The sequence below is a fragment of the Coenobita brevimanus genome, chromosome 92 (genome assembly GCF_032717465.1).
Source record: "Coenobita brevimanus isolate Jiangsu-jjx chromosome 92, ASM3271746v2, whole genome shotgun sequence".
Taxonomy (NCBI): domain Eukaryota; kingdom Metazoa; phylum Arthropoda; class Malacostraca; order Decapoda; family Coenobitidae; genus Coenobita; species Coenobita brevimanus.
In genome coordinates, this window is record NC_137045.1 from 16,822,244 (window position 1) to 16,844,743 (window position 22,500).

Sequence of the window (22,500 nt, forward strand, 5' to 3'; positions counted from 1 at the left end):
GCAACTGCCAGGGAACGATTAATAACGGCAAGACGAGAATCGAGGAGCAGAAGGAGGGGGAGGAGGAGGATTGGGTGAGATGGGGATGAGATTATATTGCTCGTTAAGATCTGGCGTGGTGGCGGTAGTGGCGTGTTTGTGGTGATTGGATACGATGAGATTCTGATGTGGTTATTGGTGGATTAGATTGTGTGTCTGGCGTATATTGTTGGTGTTTGTGGCCGTATGGCACGTGCTATATACCCACACACGCACACATGCATGTGTGTACCATAACTGTACACACACACACACACACACACACACACACACACACACACACAGATACATTATTCATCTACAATACTTGTCTGTCATTCGTTCTCTACTGTTAACTCTCTCTCTCTCTCTCTCTCTCTCTCTCTCTCTCTCTCTTCCCCCATCTCGTTTGCACTATATCCAAGGCTTTTCCGTTTTCCTTGCACTACGTCCTCGTTTTCTTTATCAACTCCCCATTACAGGTCCTACAATTTCCTTCTTCCGCCTTTTGACTCCCTTAACTACTTTCCTCTTCTATTTCTCCCACCTTAAGACAATTTTTTTCAGCTTGGGAGACATTTAAAAAAGGAAAAGTTACATATAAGCTTCATTAATCCCTCCATCTAAAAAAATCTCTTATACACTGAATAAAATGGACTGGCCCTGATGAACAGAATCGTCCGGTGATAACAAGTATATAATAAAGATTTCGAGACGATTTTATTCAGCTTAGGAGAGAGATTTCGTGCCAGCGGTTATATATACAGTATATATATATATATATATATATAGACTTAGTTTGCTCCGTCGCTACTACAGTTCGGTAACTTCGTTGTATAAAATCGCCTGCTGCTGAAAAAAAATAAAGTATATATTCGTCGTCGTACTAACAGGGTTAATGCTATACCGAATTCTGTCTTTCAAGCTTTGCAACTTTGCTTGGACGATTTCTTAATTTTGTTATTGTTCCGTTTATTCTCGTTGTCACCAGAACAAATTAGCCTAAGAAACATCATTCTCTCGTAGTGAAGAAGTTGCTGTTGTTGTGGTGCCTAAGCTTATCTGGACGTGAACTCGGTGGTCTGCAGACTGAAGTATTGAAGGGATTAGAAAACTTGTCCATCTAGTTCTTCAGTACGATGGCGTCATTTGTATTATACTTCCTCCGCTTCACTGAGATTTTATTTAATTCAGGAAAGACTTCTTACATTTACGTGGTAGATTACTGCGGCCTATCCTCGGGCTCCTACACGGGATAATATCCAACTGTTACAGTTTTATCAGCAAATGTAATTTCCTTCTGATAATAAGATGGCCAGGTGTTAGCCGAGAATTCACTTACACCTGAACACACACACACACACACACACACACACACACACACACACACACACACACACACACACACACACACAAACGCTACTGTATCAAAACCCTATAAAAATGAATTATTGATTCAAAAACTTTAAAAAGCAATTCGCGAGCAATAATAATAAGAAGGAAGCTTCGCCATAACTATTTATGGTATATATGGTATGAAATTTTGGCATTATAAACAAGTCTGTGACCTTTAAAAGTAGTTCAAGGTCATTCATATTTGGAACATGTACTTGGATTAACCTAAGGTAGCTTCTTGTGTAATATCAAAAGATCTGAAAACAAAGGTGTGGAAGAAATAAATGAAGCATGGATACATATTACATTAGTCTCATTAACTGGCTAACTGTATGCTTAACTGTAACCATATTCCGTTCAGATAATAAGAGGGACCACAGCTATATTTCTGTAAAGTTACAGTTTTACAGCTCTTGTGGTTTTCTCTGAAATGTGTTATAAAGAAAACACTGAGCATATTTGAAATAGGTATTTTCCACTAGGCTAAATGACAAAATATTCAGCCAAAATTCTCAGCAAACTTTCTGATAAAAGGATTTTCAACCAGATAGCTGTATCTCAATCACTTTCTGAGATTTTTCAATTTCAAATATGCAATTTTTGCACCATAAATGAGTATATGACCTGCAAAAATAGGTTATTTTTACTTGGCACAAGTACTTGAGTTACCCTAGAGTACCTTCCTGTATATCATCAAGACGTAAGAAAAAAAAACGCAGAGAAAAATAATAGCCTAATACCAAAACAATAAACTTCGCCATATATATATGGCGAAGCTTAGTAATACACACCCAATCTTTCGCATAAAAACGTCATAAACTCTTAAACTTGAATGCCTGATTTCTCTTTAACTCAGAACTTTATTATAAAAAATATGTATATGAACCCAGGAAACAGAAAAAAGTACATTCTGAACTGGCACCAAGCTCACGAAACTGTGCTAGGAAGGGGGCGAATGGGTAGCATGACCGAACCTGCTCTTGCCAAATGTAAACAATTTCGGGATGCCGAGAGTGTAACCTGGAACGACACTTGCAATGACGTAGCGGCCACACAGACGTAACGTAATGAGGGCGTAATTCATAACTAATTGCTCCTTGGTGGTAGACGCCATTTCCGGTGGTCACTAAAGTGAGTATCTGGTGTTATAAGTGTCGGTTCGCTTCCTCAGATGTCTATAGTACAGCAATACCTATCTGTTTGTCTGTCAAATTCTCTCTGTCTGTCTGTCTGTCTGTCTGTTACTTGGCGGCGAAAACCAGTGTCAAGTAACCCTTCTAGGACGTCAAAAATCTTAACTACTTAATTCTTGTTGTCACAGACTGTTTCGTTCAGCTTAGGACCACTTTCTGATAGATGCTAAAAAAGAAGAAGAAGAAAAAAAAAGGCCGTGCCACTACCTTGCGCTGGTAGATCGGCATTTCTTATTTCCATATGGCATGACAATTTGGGAGAAGTACCCTGGACTGGTTTGGTCAGGTGAAGAGAATGGAGAATGACACACGGACTATAAGAGTGTTTGGGAGTGCGATGGACTGGGAGAGGGGAGGAGGACAGCGAAGATGAGATGGAGGGATTGGATGGATAGGTACCTGAGTGAGGGGGTTGTGAGTTGGAGGGAAGACAGCCCGAAGGCAGAAGACAGGGAGACATGGAGACAATGTGTGTGTGGCCACCCCTTCCGAAATTAAGATATTTGACTATCATGAAGTCAAATGCAATCTCATGTCATTAAAAAGAACACGAAAAGCAAAAGAAGACTGAGGAAAGAAACAGAAAGAAAAATACTTGTGACAGGAAAGATACATACAAAAAGCAAAACACACACACACACACACACACACACACACACACACACACACACACACACACACACACACACACACACACACTTTCATCATACACATACACAACATTTCTCCTCGTGTGTGTAACCTAGCAATTACGTAATGAAACTCTGGTATTCATCCCATAAATAAAACGCCATTAGATTAAACCAGTCGTATTTTCCAGCGACCTTACTGTGTTTTTGCCCTTGCATTTAATTACATTTTTGTGGCGCTGGAACTAGGACTGTTACTGGGGCAAGGTTAGGGGAGATTAGACTAGAAAAAACTGGGTTAGGTTAGGACAGGATAGGTTCGGTTAGGTTAGGTTAGGTTAGTACAGATTAGGTTAGATTAGGTTGGGTTGGGTTGGACAGGGAAGACTAGATGAAGTTCAGTTGAGGCAGGTTTGGGTGAACTGAGTTGATTGGAGTGGGGTTACTGGGGTTGGACTGTGATGGATTGTTAATTTAGGATAGACTGGGATGGGGACAGGTTACCTTGGAATGAGGTAGCCTAGAATAGAAGTTAGGTTTGATTGTGTTGGCTTAACTGGTTGGCTTGGGTTGGAATGAGTTAGAGCAAGGCACATTATGAAAGTCGCATTTCTTTCTTCCATACCTTCTTTTCTCTATTGATTATTCTGCTTTATCTATGGTTATCTATTCAAACTCTACGCTTGAGTTTCATCCTCCTTCTCTTCTTTTTCTGCACATCTTCCTTTCCCCCGCATGACATAAAACTAATACCTATATATATAAACTCCTTCTTGCAAACTGTCTTTCACTTTTATCTATCATTTTTTTTTTTCCTTTTCCCTCCTCAGTTTCCCAACTTTTCAGTGCAGGCCATAACTGTCTCTGTCAGTTCTGCCTCCCTTTTTTCTTCTTTCATCTTCCTTTTCTTTTCGCCTTTTCCTTCCTTCCTTATTTTCTCCCTCTCCCTACTGTCCTCCCCTCATTCACATCCTTCCTTTCCTTCCCTCTTTCCTTTTTTTCTTTCCCTTCCTTCCTTTCCTTCCTTCCTATGCTTCCTCTCCCTCTTTCCTCATCCTCCATCCTTGGCTTTTCTTCCGCTCCTTCCTTCCTTCTTTCCTTCCTTCCTGGCCCTTCGATGTCTTGGTAATGATGGAGGAGGGGACCAAAGGAAGAGAGAGGGAGGGAGGGAGGGTCAGATAGGATGTCCCCTTGGTCACATCTGTCCACCTCATTTGGAACCATATACTCCCAACCAACCTTTCCCAGTTTATCAAGCCCTGTCACTCACTCACACACACAAACTTGGAAAATAAGAATAAGCGACCCAAACACACAATTTTAAAAACAAATGATGTGTGGAGGATTGGGAAAAGGGTTTCTGTGTGGTGTGGGAAAAATCTCAGTGTCGCGAAATCGTATCAAAAGTTACGACCATATTCAATACAGCAGACTGGGCCTTTAGCCTCTAGTGACCAGGCCAGCTGTCCCAAACCTTACGCAATGTGGGGCAGTGGGAAGAGAATGGGAGGAATGAGAAGAATGGGAGGAACGTGGAGGAAGAGGGGAATGGGGAAAAGAGACTGGGTGGAAGAAAAGGGAGAGAGGATAGAGACAAAGAAATACATAGACAGTGACAAATAGAGGAATAGAGAGAAAAACAAGCACATACAGTACACATACATACACATACCGCATACAATGAGAGAGAGAGAGAGAGAGAATGGGGGAGTCGGAAAGGGGGGTAAATCTACGGGTCTGCTAAGACAGATTTTACTAACTTTATGAATGAGAATGGGAAGTATGAGAAATCTATAAATATTGCATCAAAGGACGTAGTTATACAGAACACATAAAACAAAAAAAGAGGGAATGAAAGGAGGAGAAGGAGAAATGGAAAAGAGAACGAAAAGAAGGAGGAAAGAAGGAGAATGAAAAATGTGTGAGAGGGGGAAAGGAAGTAAAAGTGTATGAGGTAAAATGAAATGTAAGAAAGGGAAGAAAGGAAAGGAAGTGTAGGACAGAAAAGACGAGAAAGTAAAGAAGAAATAACTAGAGAAAATTTTAAGATATGAAAGACGGAGGAGAAAAGTGTGGAAGAAAAGGATAAAGGAGGGAGGGAGAAAAATTAGAACAAGGAATGGGTTAGAATATAATAAAAAGGGGAAAAGTACGAGAAAAGAGGAAGGGACAGGCGAGGGACAAGAGAGGATGAGTAAGGCAATAAAGTAAGCCATTGCCGCCACCACTACCAACATCCTGACCACCACTAGCACCACCATATCACCAGCCCCAGCATTTCACACTTCCTACCCCTTATCACCATTCCTACCACTACCATTATCTACCATTACCACCAGTATTACCATGTCACACTTCGTATCCCTGTCACCATTCCTACTATTACCAGTACCGCTAGCACCAGCACAACCACTGCGCAGTTTGTCACTATCACCATCCCATCACTACTATTACCACTACCACTACCACCAGCGAAACCATTTCACGGTTCTCACCCACTATCATCATTCCCAATACCACTACCACTACCACGAGCACACACTTTCACGGTTCTCACCACTATCATTCTCACTACTGCCATCCCCACTACCACTACCACGAGCACAACACTTTCACGGTTCTCATTACTATCATCATTCCTATCACTGCCGCCACCACCACCATTACGATTACTATCATCATTTTAATCGTCACTATCACCATTACCACCAGCACAGCCATTTCACTGTCACCACTATCGCCATTCCCACCACTACCATCACTACCACGGTCACCATTTTTCAGCGTTACCACCACAACATCCATTTCCACAACCACCGCCACCGTCAGAGCAACCAGTATCACTATCATTCTGTATTTTTGTAGGTATTTCTCTCCATAGTGTCGAAAAAAAAAAAAAAAAGTATCGTTCAAAAGAGGCACGAGGATATAAGAAAAGATCAATACAACCCGTGATGTCCGAGAAGGATTAAAGTTACCCCCTGAATAACAATGCAATAACAATACCGAGTGGAAAACGTCAAATAATAAATAAAATAAACATATCAAAGCAAGTATACCAGCGGGGGAGGAGGAAAAGAGTTTTTTCTTTAATTTTTTTTCCCAAAGGCCATCGTGCGTGGTGTCAGATTGCTTCGCGTGATGTCCCTTTACTTATTTATTTATTTATTTTATCGTCTGTACGTTATTTTTATTCCTATTTTTGGCAGTACCGATTCGGATGGCTTCTCAGTACACACAGTTTTCCTACCACACTATTTACCCAGTTTTCATCCTTTTTCTTTCTCTTTTTTTTTTGTAGCACAGACTTGACAGTGTTTTAGCTTCTTATCGCTCTCTCTGTTTTTATCCCTCTTTTTGGTAGCAGAGAGTTGATAGTATTACGGTGTGTATTTCTGGTAGCACAGGTTCTATAGATTTTTATATACACAGCTTTCCTACCAAGCCATGTACTTACCGGTATTTTACATCCCATTTTTGATAGCACAGTTTCATTAATAGCCTCAGTACCTACCAAATCCTATTCATTTTTAACATCTTTTTGGTACCACAGTGAGATAAAATTCTCAGTACCTACCAAATCCTCTTTTTTGCCCCATTATTTGATAGTACATCGTATCATCATCATCATCATCATCATCATTAGCATCATCATCATTGTCACCATAATTATCATCATCATCATCATCACCACCACCACTAGAACTTACCATATCTGCTACTAATCCAATTACTTTCGTACACACTTGTCACGGGCAGGATATATCGGCAATTCATCCAGCTAGTTTCGTTGATATGGCAACAGGGGACGCTAAATTAGGTCGATTTTGCTCTCATCACCCCCCTCCTCCTCCCTTCCCTCCCCTACGATTTTCTTCCTCACCATTTCCTCCCCTTCCCTTCCTCCCCCCCCCTCTACCCATCCCTCCCTCCCGATTCTTTTCCTCACCATTTCCTCCTCTTCCCTTCCTTCCCTCAGCTCACCCTTCCCCTCCCCTCCCTACCATTGCATAACCATCTTCTCCCCTACCGTCTCTTCCTCCCTTACTCTCCCCCTTCCATTTCCTGCCTCTCCTACCTCATGCTTTCTCCCCCCTCTTCTCTGCCCCCTCACCTTTCCTTACCACCCCCTTCCCTCCACAACCTACTTTCCCACCCTTCCCTTATCTTCCCTCCTCCTCCCTCTCTCCCCTACCCCTCCTTCCTTCCCTCATCCCCTCCACCCCGTATTCAGTATAGGGGGGAAAATCTCTCTAGGGTGTATGTCTTCCCCTAAAACCGCTCCACGGGCTCGGAAATTTCCCTACGAATGTTTTTGGAATGTCTCACACGCTCTCGTAATCTCCCCATAAACGACGTGCCACTATAAACGACTCTTACACACACATTTGAGACGCGCACACACAAGCCGTTTATTCATACATGTGGGACAAGGATGTGTGTGTGTGTGTGTGTGTGTGTGTGTGTGTGTGTGTGATGTGAGGAAGAAGGAACCAAAGGCAACGAGCCTTCAAAACTATTCCTTCCAAGAGAAAAACAAAATATAAGAGAGAGCCAAATTCAGGATCCGATCATTTCCAGATGCCTGGACACACTTCGTTTGAAAAACTGGAGATCATAGGAAGTAGGAAATACAGACAGAGGGAGACAGTTCCAGAGTTGACCTGTTGCATAAATGAAGGACTGGGAGTAACGGCTAACTCTTGCATTAGAAAGTTGGACAGAAAAGGGATGAGAGTTTGCTGCTAGACGGGTGCTACGCGCCCGTCGTAGGGGTGGAGGAATGCATGCAGACAGTTCAGAGGAGCAGTGACCATTGAAGCAGCGATAGAAAAGAGATAAAGATGCAACAATGCGGCGAAGAGACAAAGGTTGAAGGGAGTCAGTAAGAGGAGGAGAGTTAATGAGGTGAAAAGCCTTTGACTCCACCCTATTGTGAAGAGCTGTATGTGGGGAGCCTCCCCACCCATGAGAGTTGTACTCTACACAGGGGTGGATAAAACCCCTGTATAGAGTCAACAATTGTGCAGGGGTAAAGAAGGAACGGAGTCGGCTTAGCACACCCAATCTCTTGGAAGCAGATTTTACAAGAGATGTAATATGATCTTTCCAAGACAAGTCCCGAGTAAATGAAACCCCAAGCATGTTCAAGGATGATGCAGGGTTAAGCTGAATATTATCAAACATTAGTGGGTATACCTGTGGAAGATTTTGTCGGGTTGATAGGTGCAAAAACTGAGTCTTTGATGCATTAAAAACAACAAGATTATTTTTACCCCAGTTAGAGATATGAGCCAAGTCAGACATTAGGTGTGCCATAGCCTCATCCCTTGTTTGTTGAAGTAACTGCTGAGATAGACGTTGCGGGAATCGAATGGAAAGGTGAAGGGTGGAGTCATCAGCATATGAGTGGATAGGGTTAGATGTACAGCTTAGAAGGTCACTGATGAATAAAAGGAAGAGAGTTGGTGATAGGACAGAGTCCTGAGGAACACCACTGTTAATAGATCTAGGAGAAGAACGATGGCCGTCTACAACAGCGGCTATAGAACGAACAGAAAGGAAGCTAGAGATGAAGGCACAGATAGAAGGATAGAAACCGTAAGAGGGCAGTTTGGAAATTAAAGATTTATGCCAGACTCGATCGAAAGCCTTAGAGATGTCAAGTGCAATGGCAATGCTTTCGCCAAAGTCCCGAAAGGAGGATGACCAGGAGTCTGAAAGGTAGGTGAGAAGATCGCCGGTGGAGCGTCCCTGACGGAACCCATACTGACGATCAGAAAGAAGGTTGTGATAGGAAAGATGCTTTAAAATTTTTCTATTAAGAACAGACTCGAAAACTTTTGAGATACAGGATGCTAAAGCAATTGGACGATAGTTAGAGGGTTGGGAATGGTCACCCTTCTTTGGGACTGGCTGAATGAGAGCAAACTTCCAGCAGGAAGGAAAGGTACAAGTTGACAGACAAAGGCGAAAGAGTTTGCCTGGGCAGGGTGTAAGCACAGAAGCACAGTTCTTGAGAACAACAGGAGGGACTCCATCAGGCCCATATGCCTTATTAGTATTGAGGCCTGTGACAGCAGAAAATACATCAGCTGAAGAAATTTTAATGTCAGCCATGAAGAAGTCAGAGGGGGAATGTGATGAAGGAACAGCACCAGAATCGTCTAAGGTGGAATTGGAGGAGAGTGTCTGAGCGAAGAGATCTGCTTTATCAGTAGAAGAAATAGCTACAGAGCCATCAGAGTAGAAAAGAGGAGGGAAGGATGATGAGGTAAAGTTGTTAGAAAGGTTTTTGGCAAGGTGCCAGAAGGAGCGGGAAGAATTCGAGTTAGAGAGTTGAGAGCACTTAGTACGGATGAAATTATTTTTAGCAGAGCGAAGAACAGACTTAGCACGATTCCGGGCAGAAACGTATAAAAGATGTGATTCAGGGGTGGGTTGGCTCCGGTACCTTTTATAGGCCCTCTCCTTGTTGCGGAAAGCATTAGAACAAGCGTGATCAAACCAAGGCTTTCGTGCATTAGTCAAAGGATATGAGAAAGGAATGTATGCTTCCATGACCGAAAGAATAACCTCTGCAATGCGCAAGGCACACCCAGATGGCTCCCGGCCATGGAAGCAATAATCATTCCAGGGAAAATCAAAGAAGTACTGCCTGAGGGCCTCCCAGTCCGCAACTCCAAAGTGCCACAGACGACGTTTCTTTGGAGGGTCCTCAGGCCGTACTGGAGCGATAGGACAGGTTAAGGTGATAAGGTTGTGATCGGAGGAGCCCAACGGAGAGAAAAGATTAACAGTGTAAGCAGAAGGATTAGTTGTAAGGAAGAGGTCAAGTATGTTGGAACTCTCTCCAAGGCGATCAGGGATACGGGTAGGGTGCTGTACAAGCTGCTCTAGGTCATTAAGGATAGAAAAGGTGTAGGCTTGTTCACCAGGTGGATCAGTGAAAGGAGGGGAGAGCCAAAGGTGGTGGTGAACATTGAAATCTCCTAAAATGGAGATTTCAGAGAAAGGAGAAATGGATGTGTGTGTGTGTGTGTGTGTGTGTGTGTGTGTGTGTGTGTGTGTGTGTGTGTGTGTGTGTGTGTGTGTGTGTGTGTGTGTGTGTGTGTTTTAAGGTATTATATGTAAACTAAATGGCTGATGAAAAGGCGTCACGAAATTTCCGAGGGCAGCTAGAAATACCTTCCAAATTCCCACCCTATCCTCCGCCCTGTTAAAAGTTTAGCTCCCCTACGCCAGCTGACGCCCGAAGGTATTTGCATAATGATAATAACTCATAAAGGGAGCCAGGCAGGTAGGAGGAGGGGGGTGCTGGGTGAAGACGGGAGGGATTAACACTCTCGGCTTCTTATTAACTCGCTATACACTTTTTACACTTATTTGGCCTAGAATTTTGTTCTTTTGCAGCTTAGTTTACGTAGCCCAGTGACGGAAAAATGACAATACTACGACTCAACATCCTTTTCATTATACTACGTGGCCAGCATCGTATTTCATGGTTAAGCTGTTATTGTATCTCTGCATTCAAGAAGGAGTGATGGAAAGTTTGGGCCACGTTAGAGAAAATATAGTATAGCAATTGAATGAGATAGTCTGCTGGTGGAGTAGAAGGTAAGATGTAACTATTGATGGGTTACCTAGGAAGGAGAGATGGCAGAATGAGCTGAGATATCTTCACTTTATAAAAACGTACACATTTACCCTCCTACACACATACAGCCACCTTCTACATACAGTATATATACATACACGCGCACAAGCACCCTTTTGCACACGCGCGCGCGCACACACACACACACACACACACACACACACACACACACATAAATCTTGCCAGCTTCCACTAATCCCAGACCACCACCACCGCAACCACTACCACTACCTTCCTCACTCCACCCCCACCATCACCACCACATTCCTCATAATCATCACCATCCTCATTCCACCATCACCTCACCACCACCACCACCATCCATCCATCCTCTAAAATCTATGTGTGATTAGAGATTTCTGTTGGGTCGTAAGCATTTGTCACCCTTTCCTTGTCGTCTTGGTAAATTTCTCGTAAACCCCTTCAATCTGAGGAAGCAATCTTTAATTATTTCTTATTCTCTTCCTAAAATTTTATTCAGCTTAAAGGAAAGATTATTCAGGCTACGAGGGTTAGATACATCCTCGACTTGACCCCTAAAGTAATCTTTTCGCTCTTACGTGGCCTAAAATTACCCTTTCTCCATCTTCAGTGCTAAGTTCTGACAGTAGATGAAACCTAAAATATGATGCTAGTCACGATGAAGCGTTATTGAAAGGACACAGAGCAATAGCATAATCATTTGCCGCTGAACTGTGAAGTGAGCTGCAAAAGGGAGAAAATCTGGGCCAGGTTAGAGTAAAAATGGTGTAGGTGGTTCTCCCAAGTTAAATACAATCGTCTCGATGGGGAAAAAAATGAAATATAGACCACGTCCTCATGCTGAACAGGTTAACAGGGATGGGATGGGAAATACAGTACTGTTTTTCAAGTTTCTTGGGCGAAGCAAAAGGAGGGGGGGGGGGGCAGGGTGGAAGAAGCTGACAGATTAGAGTGACGAGAGTGAGAGGAAGGGTGGAAATGATAATAATGACGAAGATGACAATAATAAATCCCTCATCCTCTTATCTCTTCTACCTCTATCCAACTATCTGTCTCTATCTGCCACCTTTATTCTCTCCCTTTCTCTTTACAGGGTGGAAGGAGCAGACAGACTGGGGTGATGAGAGTGATAGGGAGGGCCGCCCCCCACGCCGCGGCCCCCACCTCCTCCCCGGCCTCCCCACCAACGTCTCCGTCACAGCGGGGCGTTTGGCGGTGCTGCCTTGTAGGGTGGCCAATCTGAAGGGCAGGGCGGTAAGTAGGGGAAGAGAGGAAGACAGATACATAGATGGGTGGATAGATAGATAGACAGAGATGAAGACAGTTAGTTAGATCGATCGATCGATAGATTTATATAGATAGATAGGTAGGTAGGCAGAGACAGAATGTATGATATGGATTGATAGATCAAAGGATTGATGGATGAATGGTTGGACACACACACACACACACACACACACACACACACACACACACACACACACACACACACACACACACCACAGGAGTTACACACCATCACCCATCACAACGCCAAAACTGCCCGCCCTAACCGTGCATCAGACAGGCAAAGAACAGTAGCACCGTAGGTCACAGTAAATCAAACAGGGAATACACGAGCGGTAGGTAGTAATTACGGAGACTTCGTAATGTCTCTTCCTTAGCGATTTATTCTCCACATTACACCTTAGTAAACCCCGGTATGTGACGAGGGTGGGAAATGAGATATTGACTGGAGTGTGTGTGTGTGTGTGTGTGTGTGTGTGTGTGTGTGTGTGTGTGTGTGTGTGTGTGTGTGTGTGTGTGTGTGTGTGTGTGTGTGTGTGTGTGAGGCGGTAGGGGAGAGGGAGAGGGGGAGACCGAGGATTAGATAGAGGGATGAGATGGAGAGGTGTATGAGAGAGGAGGTATGAGTTGAAGGGAAAGCAGAGGACAGGATGTAATGGAGGTTATTCACTTATGGTCACCCATTACGGGATTAAGGCGTCTGGCGATAGACAGGTAGGTAAACAGATCGACAAACGTAAACAGATAAATATATATAGAGATTATTTTACTTTATGGGATTTCTTGTAGTGAAAGGCCTGTCCAAGTCCATATCTAATACCTCGAGATAAAAAAAAAATCATTTGAAGATAATATACCGTAGATAGATAAATAGATAGATAGACAGATAGATGGTTAGACAGACAGATAGACAGGCATATAAATTGGGATCGAACAGAAAAAATTAAGATCATTTTATTCCCACTACATCCAAACGATTTTATTCGGCTAAGGAGAAACTATTCAAACTTAATGAGTTACGTGTAGCCCTCACAGGCTTCTGTGTCTTTCCCAGTGCGAAACTCTCTCTCTCTCTCTCTCTCTCTCTCTCTCTCTCTCTCTCTCTCTCTCTCTGAACTAAATAAAACCGTCAGGAGGCAGCCAGAGTGAAAAGCAGTATGGTTAATAGACGCGTTAGTAACCCACAAAAGACAAACGGCTAACGACTGGGTACACAGGCTGTTATTGCTACCCTGATTTACAGCTGACTCTATTTACTGCCAATTTTAGTTCCCCCAGCGAGCGAGAGTGTGAGTGCGAGTGTGGAGCAGAGGGATAATATATTGCCTCACTAACTTTATCATGTCATTCTTTTATTTTCAGTGTGTACGTCATGGGAGCAATTTTTTTTTAATGTCATTCTTTTATTTCCAGAGTGTACGTCACGGGAGTAACTTTTATGTAATGTGATTTTTTTAACAGAATATACTAGTGAAAAACAAACCTGATTTATGTGTAGGTTTGTCCGATTTTGCTTTTCTACTGCTAACATGCTTCGGAATACTATTTTACTTATGTTACTGTTTTCTTCTTGCTCTGTGTGTGTGTGTGGGTGGGGGGAGAGAGAGAGGGGGGAGGGGTAATACTCATTTTAAACCAATAGTCATGTGTTGGTTTTACCAGAGATACACAAAAGATATGAAATACTCTAATGTGGAATTTTTAGAAGGATGAACGTTGATCTGAAAACACACACACACAAAATCTCTCTCTCTCTCTCTCTCTCTCTCTCTTCCTTCATACATATATATACGACTCCCACACCCCACAATCACGACACATCACGAGCTGCACCTTCCTCTCGTTAATAGGACGTAAGAGGCGTTGTTTCATGCATACGGGGCCCCTGGATCGCGCTAACCTTGTCCTATTGCGTCTTTCTCCCTTCCGCGCGTGTTGAATCAGGTTAGTTTTGAGCGAGATATGATTCCAAGTTATGTGGAACTGAATGTAGGATGTCTTCCATTCGAGAAACTGGGATTTTGGCGGGTTGGTTGTGAAGCTGGGTTAGTTTAGGGTTAGAATCTTTTTGTTAGGATAGGTTTTGGATAGGTTGGGTGAGGTGAGATGGGGTGATGTTGGGTTAGTTTAGATTAATATATGATTAGTTATATTATGTTATGTTAAATTAAAATTCGACGTTTCCTGCGTAAGAGGCTCCTAGATATTAACCTTGTCTTTAAATCTTCCTCCCTTCCGAGTGCGTCAAATCAGGTTACTTTGGGCGAGACTTGGTTGGAAGTTATGCGGAGCGTGAGAGTTGCAGCAGTCGAGCAGCAGGGGTTTTGCAAGGTTAAGCAACGTTAGGTTAGGCTAGCTAAAGTTGGGTTACATTAGGTTGCGCTTAGAGTAAACCAGGCCAGCTTGGGTTGGATCAGGTCAGCTTAGGCTACGTTAGGTAGGTTATGTTAAGCTAGATTAGGCTATGCTACGTTACCAGTGGCCTAAATTTGGAAAGGCCAGGTCAGGTCAGAGGGCGAAGTTTCAGGGTACAGACGTCTTAGAGCTTGTTAACTCTGGTGTGACATCCCCGCCCCTCTTGGGAGTCTTGAATTAAGTTAAGTTACTGTGTGTTGCTTTCGAGCGCTCATATCTTGCTTGCGCCTCAGTATACTGTGACACCTATTCTGCCAAAGTTATGATTAGTTTGGTTTGGTTAGGACCGGTCAGATTAAGTTACGTTGGGTTTGATCTGGTCTGGTCTGCTTTGGTCTGGTTTGGATTGGTATGGTTTGGTTTGGTTTGTTAGGTTAACTTGTTAGGTAGTTTACGATAGCTTAGGTTACGCTAGGCTAGGCAATTTATTTCAGAACAGTTTGTCATATTACACTGGATTATGGTAGAGTTACGTGACATGTTAGATTACAGCAGTCTAAGTACCATTCAATTCAGATTCAGTACACTCAAATCAGACGAGGTTAAGCTAAGCTCCGTAAAGTTAGATTCAATTAGAGTAAGTCAGATTTAGTTAGGTCGTGTTATGTTAGGTAGGACTGGGATGAACGTTTGCTGCACACACACACCTTCCTCCTTGTTAGCACCTTAGATTAGCGCCCTACATCCTCCTGCCAGAGTTATGGTCCACACACACACACACACACACACACACACACACACACACACACACACACACACACACATAAACACACACACACACACATATTATATATATATATATATATATATATATATATATATATATATATATATATATATATATACACACACACATGAATAAAAAATAACACAAACTACTGCCTGACTATTTTATGCGAGTTACAAGTGACATCTAAAACGCAATAAGTTTATAACACTTCTAATTAATCTTTTCTACAATAACATCCTTAATACATCCATCTTAAAAGACAAAAATATTACCCTGAGTGATTTATGAGACAGGGGTAACACCCAGAGAGATTTATAAGACACAAGAGCAAGACACAGTGTTTTATGAGAGAATTCAATTTTGGGTATTTTATGAGAAAAATACGACCCTGAGTGATTTATGAGTGACAAGAGTACGACCCTGAGTGATTTATGAGAGACAAGAGTACGACCTTGAGTAATTTATGAGAGACAAGAGTACGACCCTGAGTGTTTTATGAGAAACAAAAGCACGACCCTGAGTGTTTTATGAGAAACAAGAGTACGACCCTGAGTGTTTTATGAGAAACAAGAGTACGACCCTGAGTGTTTTATGAGAAACAAGAGTACGACCCTGAGTGTTTTATGAGAGCCAACAATACAATCACTCACGTTCTCTCTCTCTATCTCTCTCTGCAATAGGATCACGTCATACAATACAGGTCAGCACACTATTTTTCTCTCCTCTCTTCTTGCTTCCTTTGCACTCTTTCATCCCACAACCTCCATTCTTATCGACTCTCTATCTCTCTTCACCCCTCTCACTTTCTTTTTCTTTCCTTCTCTCTCTCTCCCTCTCTCTCTCTCTCTCCCTCCACTTCTCCCTCCTTCCTTCCTTCCTTCCTTTCTTTCCCACCTTCCTTTCGTCCTGCTTTCCTTCCTTATCCACCCGTTCTCCCACCAATCCTCCCGTCTTTTGTTCCTTCATTCACTCATTCATTTCTACCCTCCCCAGTTCTTCGCCCGTTCCTCCTTCCTTCCTTTATTCAATCATTCCCTTACCACACCTCTCTCCTTCACTCTTTCCTCTCCTACCCCTCCCTCCTTCCCTCCCCACTCCGCCTTCCTCCTCGCTTCCTGACAGATCATAAATTTCAGAAAGAACCACAAAGATAAGTTCGAGACAGTTCGGATCACTGCTTCGGAAATTACAAACCGAAGGACAAACTTAATGCACAGTGATTTATATGTGGCTCTACCTCTTCCCTTGTCTGAGAGAGAGAGAGAGAGAGAGAGAGAGAGAGAGAGAGAGAGAGAGAGAGAACGTGTGTGTGTGTGTGTGTGTGTGTGTGTGTGTGTGTGTGTGTGTGTGTGTGTGTGTGTGTGTGTGTGTGTGTGTGTGTGTAAATATGTACTAGTATGTGTCTGCCTGTGTGTTTATGTGTCTGCCTACCTGTGTACGTGTGTGTATGTATGTATGTGTGTGTATGTTCCCTCAATAAGCAAGGTGAACTAAAAAACCACTACCAGGACCCAGACAAAAGCTGGCCTCAGTTTTACCTCACACGGGAAAAACACAACCTAGAAAGAAATACACCCGGCCCAGAAAGAAAAGTGGAATGGTGGGTAGGCGAGACGGGGAATGGGAGGGGAACAGAAAGGAGAGGGAAAAAGAAAAAGGAATGAACTTAGAAGGAGAAGAGACAGGGGAGGGAGGAGGGAGAAAAGGGGGAGATAGTGGAGAGAGTGGAACGTGAGAGTAGAGTGGCAAAGGGAAGAAAAGTGGAGGATGGTGAAGGGAGTGGTTTTGACAGAAGATCGAAGGGGTGGAGAGAGGAAGAGAGAAAGGGGTGAAAGGACTTGAATATAGATAATGAGAGGAGAGGAAAGGGAGGGAAGAAGGAACGGAAGGAAAAAAGAGAAGGTGAAGAGGGGATGGGATAGTGAGAGAATGAACAATGATGAAATAACTGAAGGAAGTATGAAGAAAGAATGGGGATCAGAAGAAAGGGGGCTGCAGAGGAGAGATAGATAGATAGATAGATAGAGAGAGAGAGAGAGAGAGAGAGAGAGAGAGAGAGAGAGAGAGAGACGGGGAAAGAAAAAGAAAGAGCGAGAGGGGGGGAAGAGGGATAGAGAGTCGAAAAGAATGGAGGTGGTGGGATGAAAGAGTGCAAAGGAAGCAAGAAGAGAGGAGAGAAAAATATAGTGTGCTGACCTGTATTGTATGACGTGATCCTATTGCAGAGAGAGAGAGAGAGAGAGAGAGAATGTGTGTGTGTGTGTGTGTGTGTGTGTGTGTGTGTGTGTGTGTGTGTGTGTGTGTGTGTGTGTGTGTGTGTGTGAGAATACAATGCCGTGAAAGAAAGCACACACACACACACACACACACACACACACACACACACACACACACACACACACACACACACACACACACACACACATCTTTTGAAATACTTAATGATGTTCACTGTCCAGTTCCCTTCTTCTCCCTCTCCCTCCTTCTTCCTCTCCCTCTCCTCTCTCTTCCTTTTCCTCCCCCACTTTCCTCTCCCTCTCGTTCTTGCTCTTTGCTCTTCCTCTTCTTTTTCGTCCCTCCCTTTCCCCTCCTCTTCCTCTTCCATTTCATCACCCTCTTACTCTCCCCTCCCCCCCCCACATACATACAGACATATACTATATATATATATATATATATATATATATATATATATATATATATATATATATATATATATATATATATATATATATATATATATAATCATCATTATCATCTAATCGTGTGATGTCCCATGAGAAGCATAGGAACCCGGGGCTAGGCAAGTTGGTTCTGACATTTAAGATGAGAGTGACCAGCTTCACTCATCCCTGAGTGGCATTACGTGAGCAATAAACCCCACCCCACCCCCCTTGGATATAAACCTGCAAACCTGCACAGGCTCAATCCGACTGGAGCACCTTAATTACCCACTAAACCACCAGGCGTCATAATTTGGTTATATGGTTACCACCGACCGTAATAAATGGTTTATTGGTGTACAAGGAACCATTTGGCTTGTGACTCTGTGTAGTCACGCAAAGGCAGAAGGAAGAGGAAATAATGAAGGAAAAAATGACAGAAGAGGGAGTATAGAGTCACCTGTAGGCATAAGAAAGAGGAAAGAATAAAGGAATGAAAACAGAAGAGGACGGAAGAAAAGAAGAAAGGAAGAAAAGAAAGGACAGTCATCCGAGAGCAGCACTACATCGAGTGAGTGGATGGTGAGCGGCCCCACCTACCGCTAACACAATTACACATATACCCTATATCCATTCATACATACATATATACCCTTCATTCATTCATTCATACATACATAAATCCAAACACACACACATATATATAATTATACACACGTACACACATACGTTAGTACAAAAAGATGTATATAAGGTTTCATGTATTCCAGTCTCCTACAAGTACTTTTATAGTTCACGAAAAGCAAAAAAGAAAACCTACCGGGATTAGTTTCTTCAGTAAATTCAGTCTAACTTAATCCTCTCAGTACAATAACTATTCTTGCTACCGTCTGGTGTTTTTTTGTTTTCTCAATTTGTACAGTAAGATTTAGTATATTATATTTTTATCTACTTACCAACACCAAACGGTTTTATCCTATGTATGGTGGAGAGAGAGAGAGAGAGAGAGAGAGAGAGAGAGAGAGAGAGAGAGAGAGAGAGAGAGAGAGAGAGAGAGAAACAGCGAATGGGAAGACAGAGACTGAGTCAGCAAGTTTTCAAGCGTACAGAATGGGAGGAGGAGGTAGGTCGAGAAAGAGAGTAAGGTAAAAGCATAAAGGAGAAAGAAGAGAAGGGAGAAAAAAGAGAGAGAAAAAAAAAGGAAGAGAAGAGAGAAAAATAACAAAAGAAAATAGAATAAGATGAGTGGGAAATAAAGATAAAAGAAACGAGAAGGACAAAGAATAACTGAACAGAATAAGAAAAAAGTGAAGGGAAAACAAGGGATTTAAATGAGAGAGAGAGAAAAGAATAAAGGAGAGAGAAAAAGGAGACAAAAGAGGAGAGAGAAAGAGAAACTAAGAGAGAAAAATGACAAAAGAAGATAGAATAAGATGAGAGGGAAATGATGATAAACGAGAAACGCAAAGAATAATTGAATAAAATAAGAGAAAAAGTGAAGCGAACAGAATAGATTTAAATGAGAGAGAGAGAGAGAGAGAGAGAGAGAGAGAGAGAGAGAGAAGAAAGTTTTCAAGCGTACAGAATGGGCTGAGAAAGTTGGATTAAAGTGAGCTCGTTTGCCAGGGAGCCGACATGAAAAATACACCGGATGGCCCAGGTGGTAAGGGAAGATGGTGGCATAGGTGTTGGCAGGGAAAGGCAGGGGTGTTGGTAGGGGAAAGCAGCACCGGTAGCTGCAGGGGAAGGTGGTGACAGGGTGATGGCAGGGGAAAATGGAAGAATGGTAGTTGGGGAATCTATCAGGAAACTGGCTGAATGGCGGTGCTGGCAGGATGGTGGCAGGGGATGATGGTGGCAAGGGGAGATGGCAGGGCTGTGTCAGGGTGGCAGGGGGAGATGGCAGGGTTGTGGTATGGAGGGGAAAATGTGAAGCGAAATATGGAAAAAAGGCGGGATCACTTTTTATCGTTTTCTCTTCCACCAGGTGTCGTGGATCCGGCAGGAGGATCTGAAGGTGTTAACTACTGATAGTGTCACCTTCACCTCAGACCCCAGGCTCCAGGTAAGTCATATTCACCAAGGATTTACATTTATTATTATTTTATGTTACCTTAGTCTATTCATCGTTTGCTCTGTATATAGAGTGGTCCAGATAAAACACTTTTCGTACTCCCACTGCCACAACCATGCCCACACCGGCAGAAGAAGCCGTCCCCCCAACACATCGGACATCACCATATGAGATTCTAATGGAGTGCTATTTATGGACCACGGTATATATCTTTATTACTAGTATTATATCATGTATTCTATCATGACAACTTTTATCCCTATTTATGACCATATTGACTTATCCTTTTATAGCCATTGACGGCTTTATGTATCACAGCCTCTTTCATAATAAATTTGTCACTTGCATTCCCTGTACTATGTCATTTTCATTATCACTGTCATCTTCACCATAAATCTTTACACTAAAAAAAAAAAAACACCTTTACAATATTTCCTCACGCTATCCATTTCACTTTTCACACTAAAACTCCCATTTTTCATGAAGGGATTCGGGCGTGTGATTGACGGGGTGCTAATATATTATGAATTTTCTTGTTCGACAAGTCAACTTCCGCACAAAATCGATTTTTTAGTTTTTTTTACAACTCCTTCACCCAAAAATCTCCCTTCTTCTACTCCTGACCCACTACGCACCATTCCACTAATCTCCACGCATCTCCCTGCACATACTCCCATGTCCTTTCACCTCCACGCATCTCCCTCACCTCTGTCCATATCCATTCATTCGACTCATCTCCACTCACCTCCGCTCACCTCCGCGCATCTTCACTCACCTCCTCATTTCCGCTCACTCCCACGCATCTCCACTCACCTCCTCTCATTGCCACTCACCTCCACTCACTCAAACCACTTCAAATTACCTGCACGCATCTCCCTCACCTCCTCTCACTTCCTCTCTCTTCCGCGCATCTCCACTCACCTCCACTCGCCATGACCCCCTCACTTGTCTCGTGTTAACTCAGGAGTAATAGAGTTAAATTGGAAGGACGGTGTTCTCTCACTACCTCTCTCTCTCCTTCATCACCTCCACCTTCTCCTTCTCCCCTCCCTTCTCCTCCTACTCATTCTCCCTCTCCTCTTCCTTCTCCACACCTCTTCCTCCTCCCTATTTCCTCCCTCCCCGTGGAATTCTCCTCCCCCTCCCCTTTCTCTTTCTCCTCCCCCTCCTTCTCCCTCTTCCCCTCCTCTCTGTCCTTCATGTCCTTCTCCCTCTCCTTTTCCTTCTCTTCTCCAAATCTTCACGCTCACTCTCAATCCCCTTTCCCTTCCTCGCAGTCCTCCCTCTTCCTTCCATCTCCTCCTCTCCATCTTCCTCAACCTCTCTTCCTCTTCCTCTTTTTTTCTTTCACTTTCCTCCTCAACCTTTCCTCTTTATCCTCCTCTCCTATTATTTCCTCCTTCAGACTATTTCGCACAACTCAGAGAAATTTAACTAATCGAAGGGCAAGTGGAAGGCCAAAGAATCTTTGTCTCGCTAATGACAGTGGAGTTAATGAGCAAATGGACAAGAAATCAAGGGTGACGCTTGCAAGATTCATTCACACATCACCAGACGATTTTATGTAACTGAGAGAAATGCTAAGAGTCAAAGTGCAAGATAATGTCTTCAATAAATTTTTTCGTACTATGGACGCTGCTACATAACTGACTGAGACTTTAACTAGACGAGTCAAAAGATACGTGAAAGGCCAAGGAATCATTACGTGTCTCTGGCTAGTGAATGATTGTGGAGTTAATGTGAAAAAAGACGGGCTGCAAATTATATACATTATTTCAGTACCAGACGATTTTTTACAGCCGAAAGACTATCCTGCGAGTCAAGGGAGACGTGGGAGGCCAAGGAAGCGTTATGTGTCCTTCGCTCATGAAGGACTGCAGGGTTAATGAGAAAAAAGACGCTTGCAAAGTATATTATTTCAGCACCAGACGATTTCACTCAACTGAGAGAAGTCAGAGGATACACGAAAGCCAAGGAAGCATTATCCTATGTCACTCTGGCTAATGATCAAGTGGGGTTAATGGGCAAATGGACTCAAAATGACAGATGTTTGCAAGGTAGATTTTATTCAAACATTAGGGATATTATTAAACTGACAGAAAAGCTGAGAGTGAAAGGCGTACAGTACATGGAAGGCCAAGGAATCATTATGTTTCTCTGGCTAATGTCTGAGGAAGAATGAGAGACGCTTTATCACGCAGGCCAACACCCGTCAATTTTATGCAACTGAGATAAATCCTACGAGTGATAAAGCTGAACACTATTAATATTTTACTTGCCATGAACGTACCTACAGTATGTATTTCAAAATGGCAAACAACCTACGACTTTAATACAACTGAGGGAGAGCCTACGAGTCAAACTGTACGTGGAAGGGCAAGGCAACATTAACTCTCGCGCTAATGACGGATAGTGGGGTTAATAAGCAAATGGACCCAACATGAGGGACGCTTGCTA

General features: G+C 42.9%; 1 protein-coding gene across 1 annotated transcript in view; it reads left to right on the forward strand.

Moving 5' to 3' along the window:
* The window catches only part of LOC145412105 (uncharacterized), a 121,263-nt gene that overhangs the window by 71,898 nt on the left and 26,865 nt on the right, over positions 1–22,500 (forward strand). The window contains exons 5-6 of the mRNA XM_080282022.1: positions 11,968–12,128; positions 19,957–20,034. Of these exons, the coding sequence (XP_080138148.1) occupies positions 11,968–12,128; positions 19,957–20,034 (239 nt within the window). The remainder of the gene's footprint in view (positions 1–11,967; positions 12,129–19,956; positions 20,035–22,500) is intronic.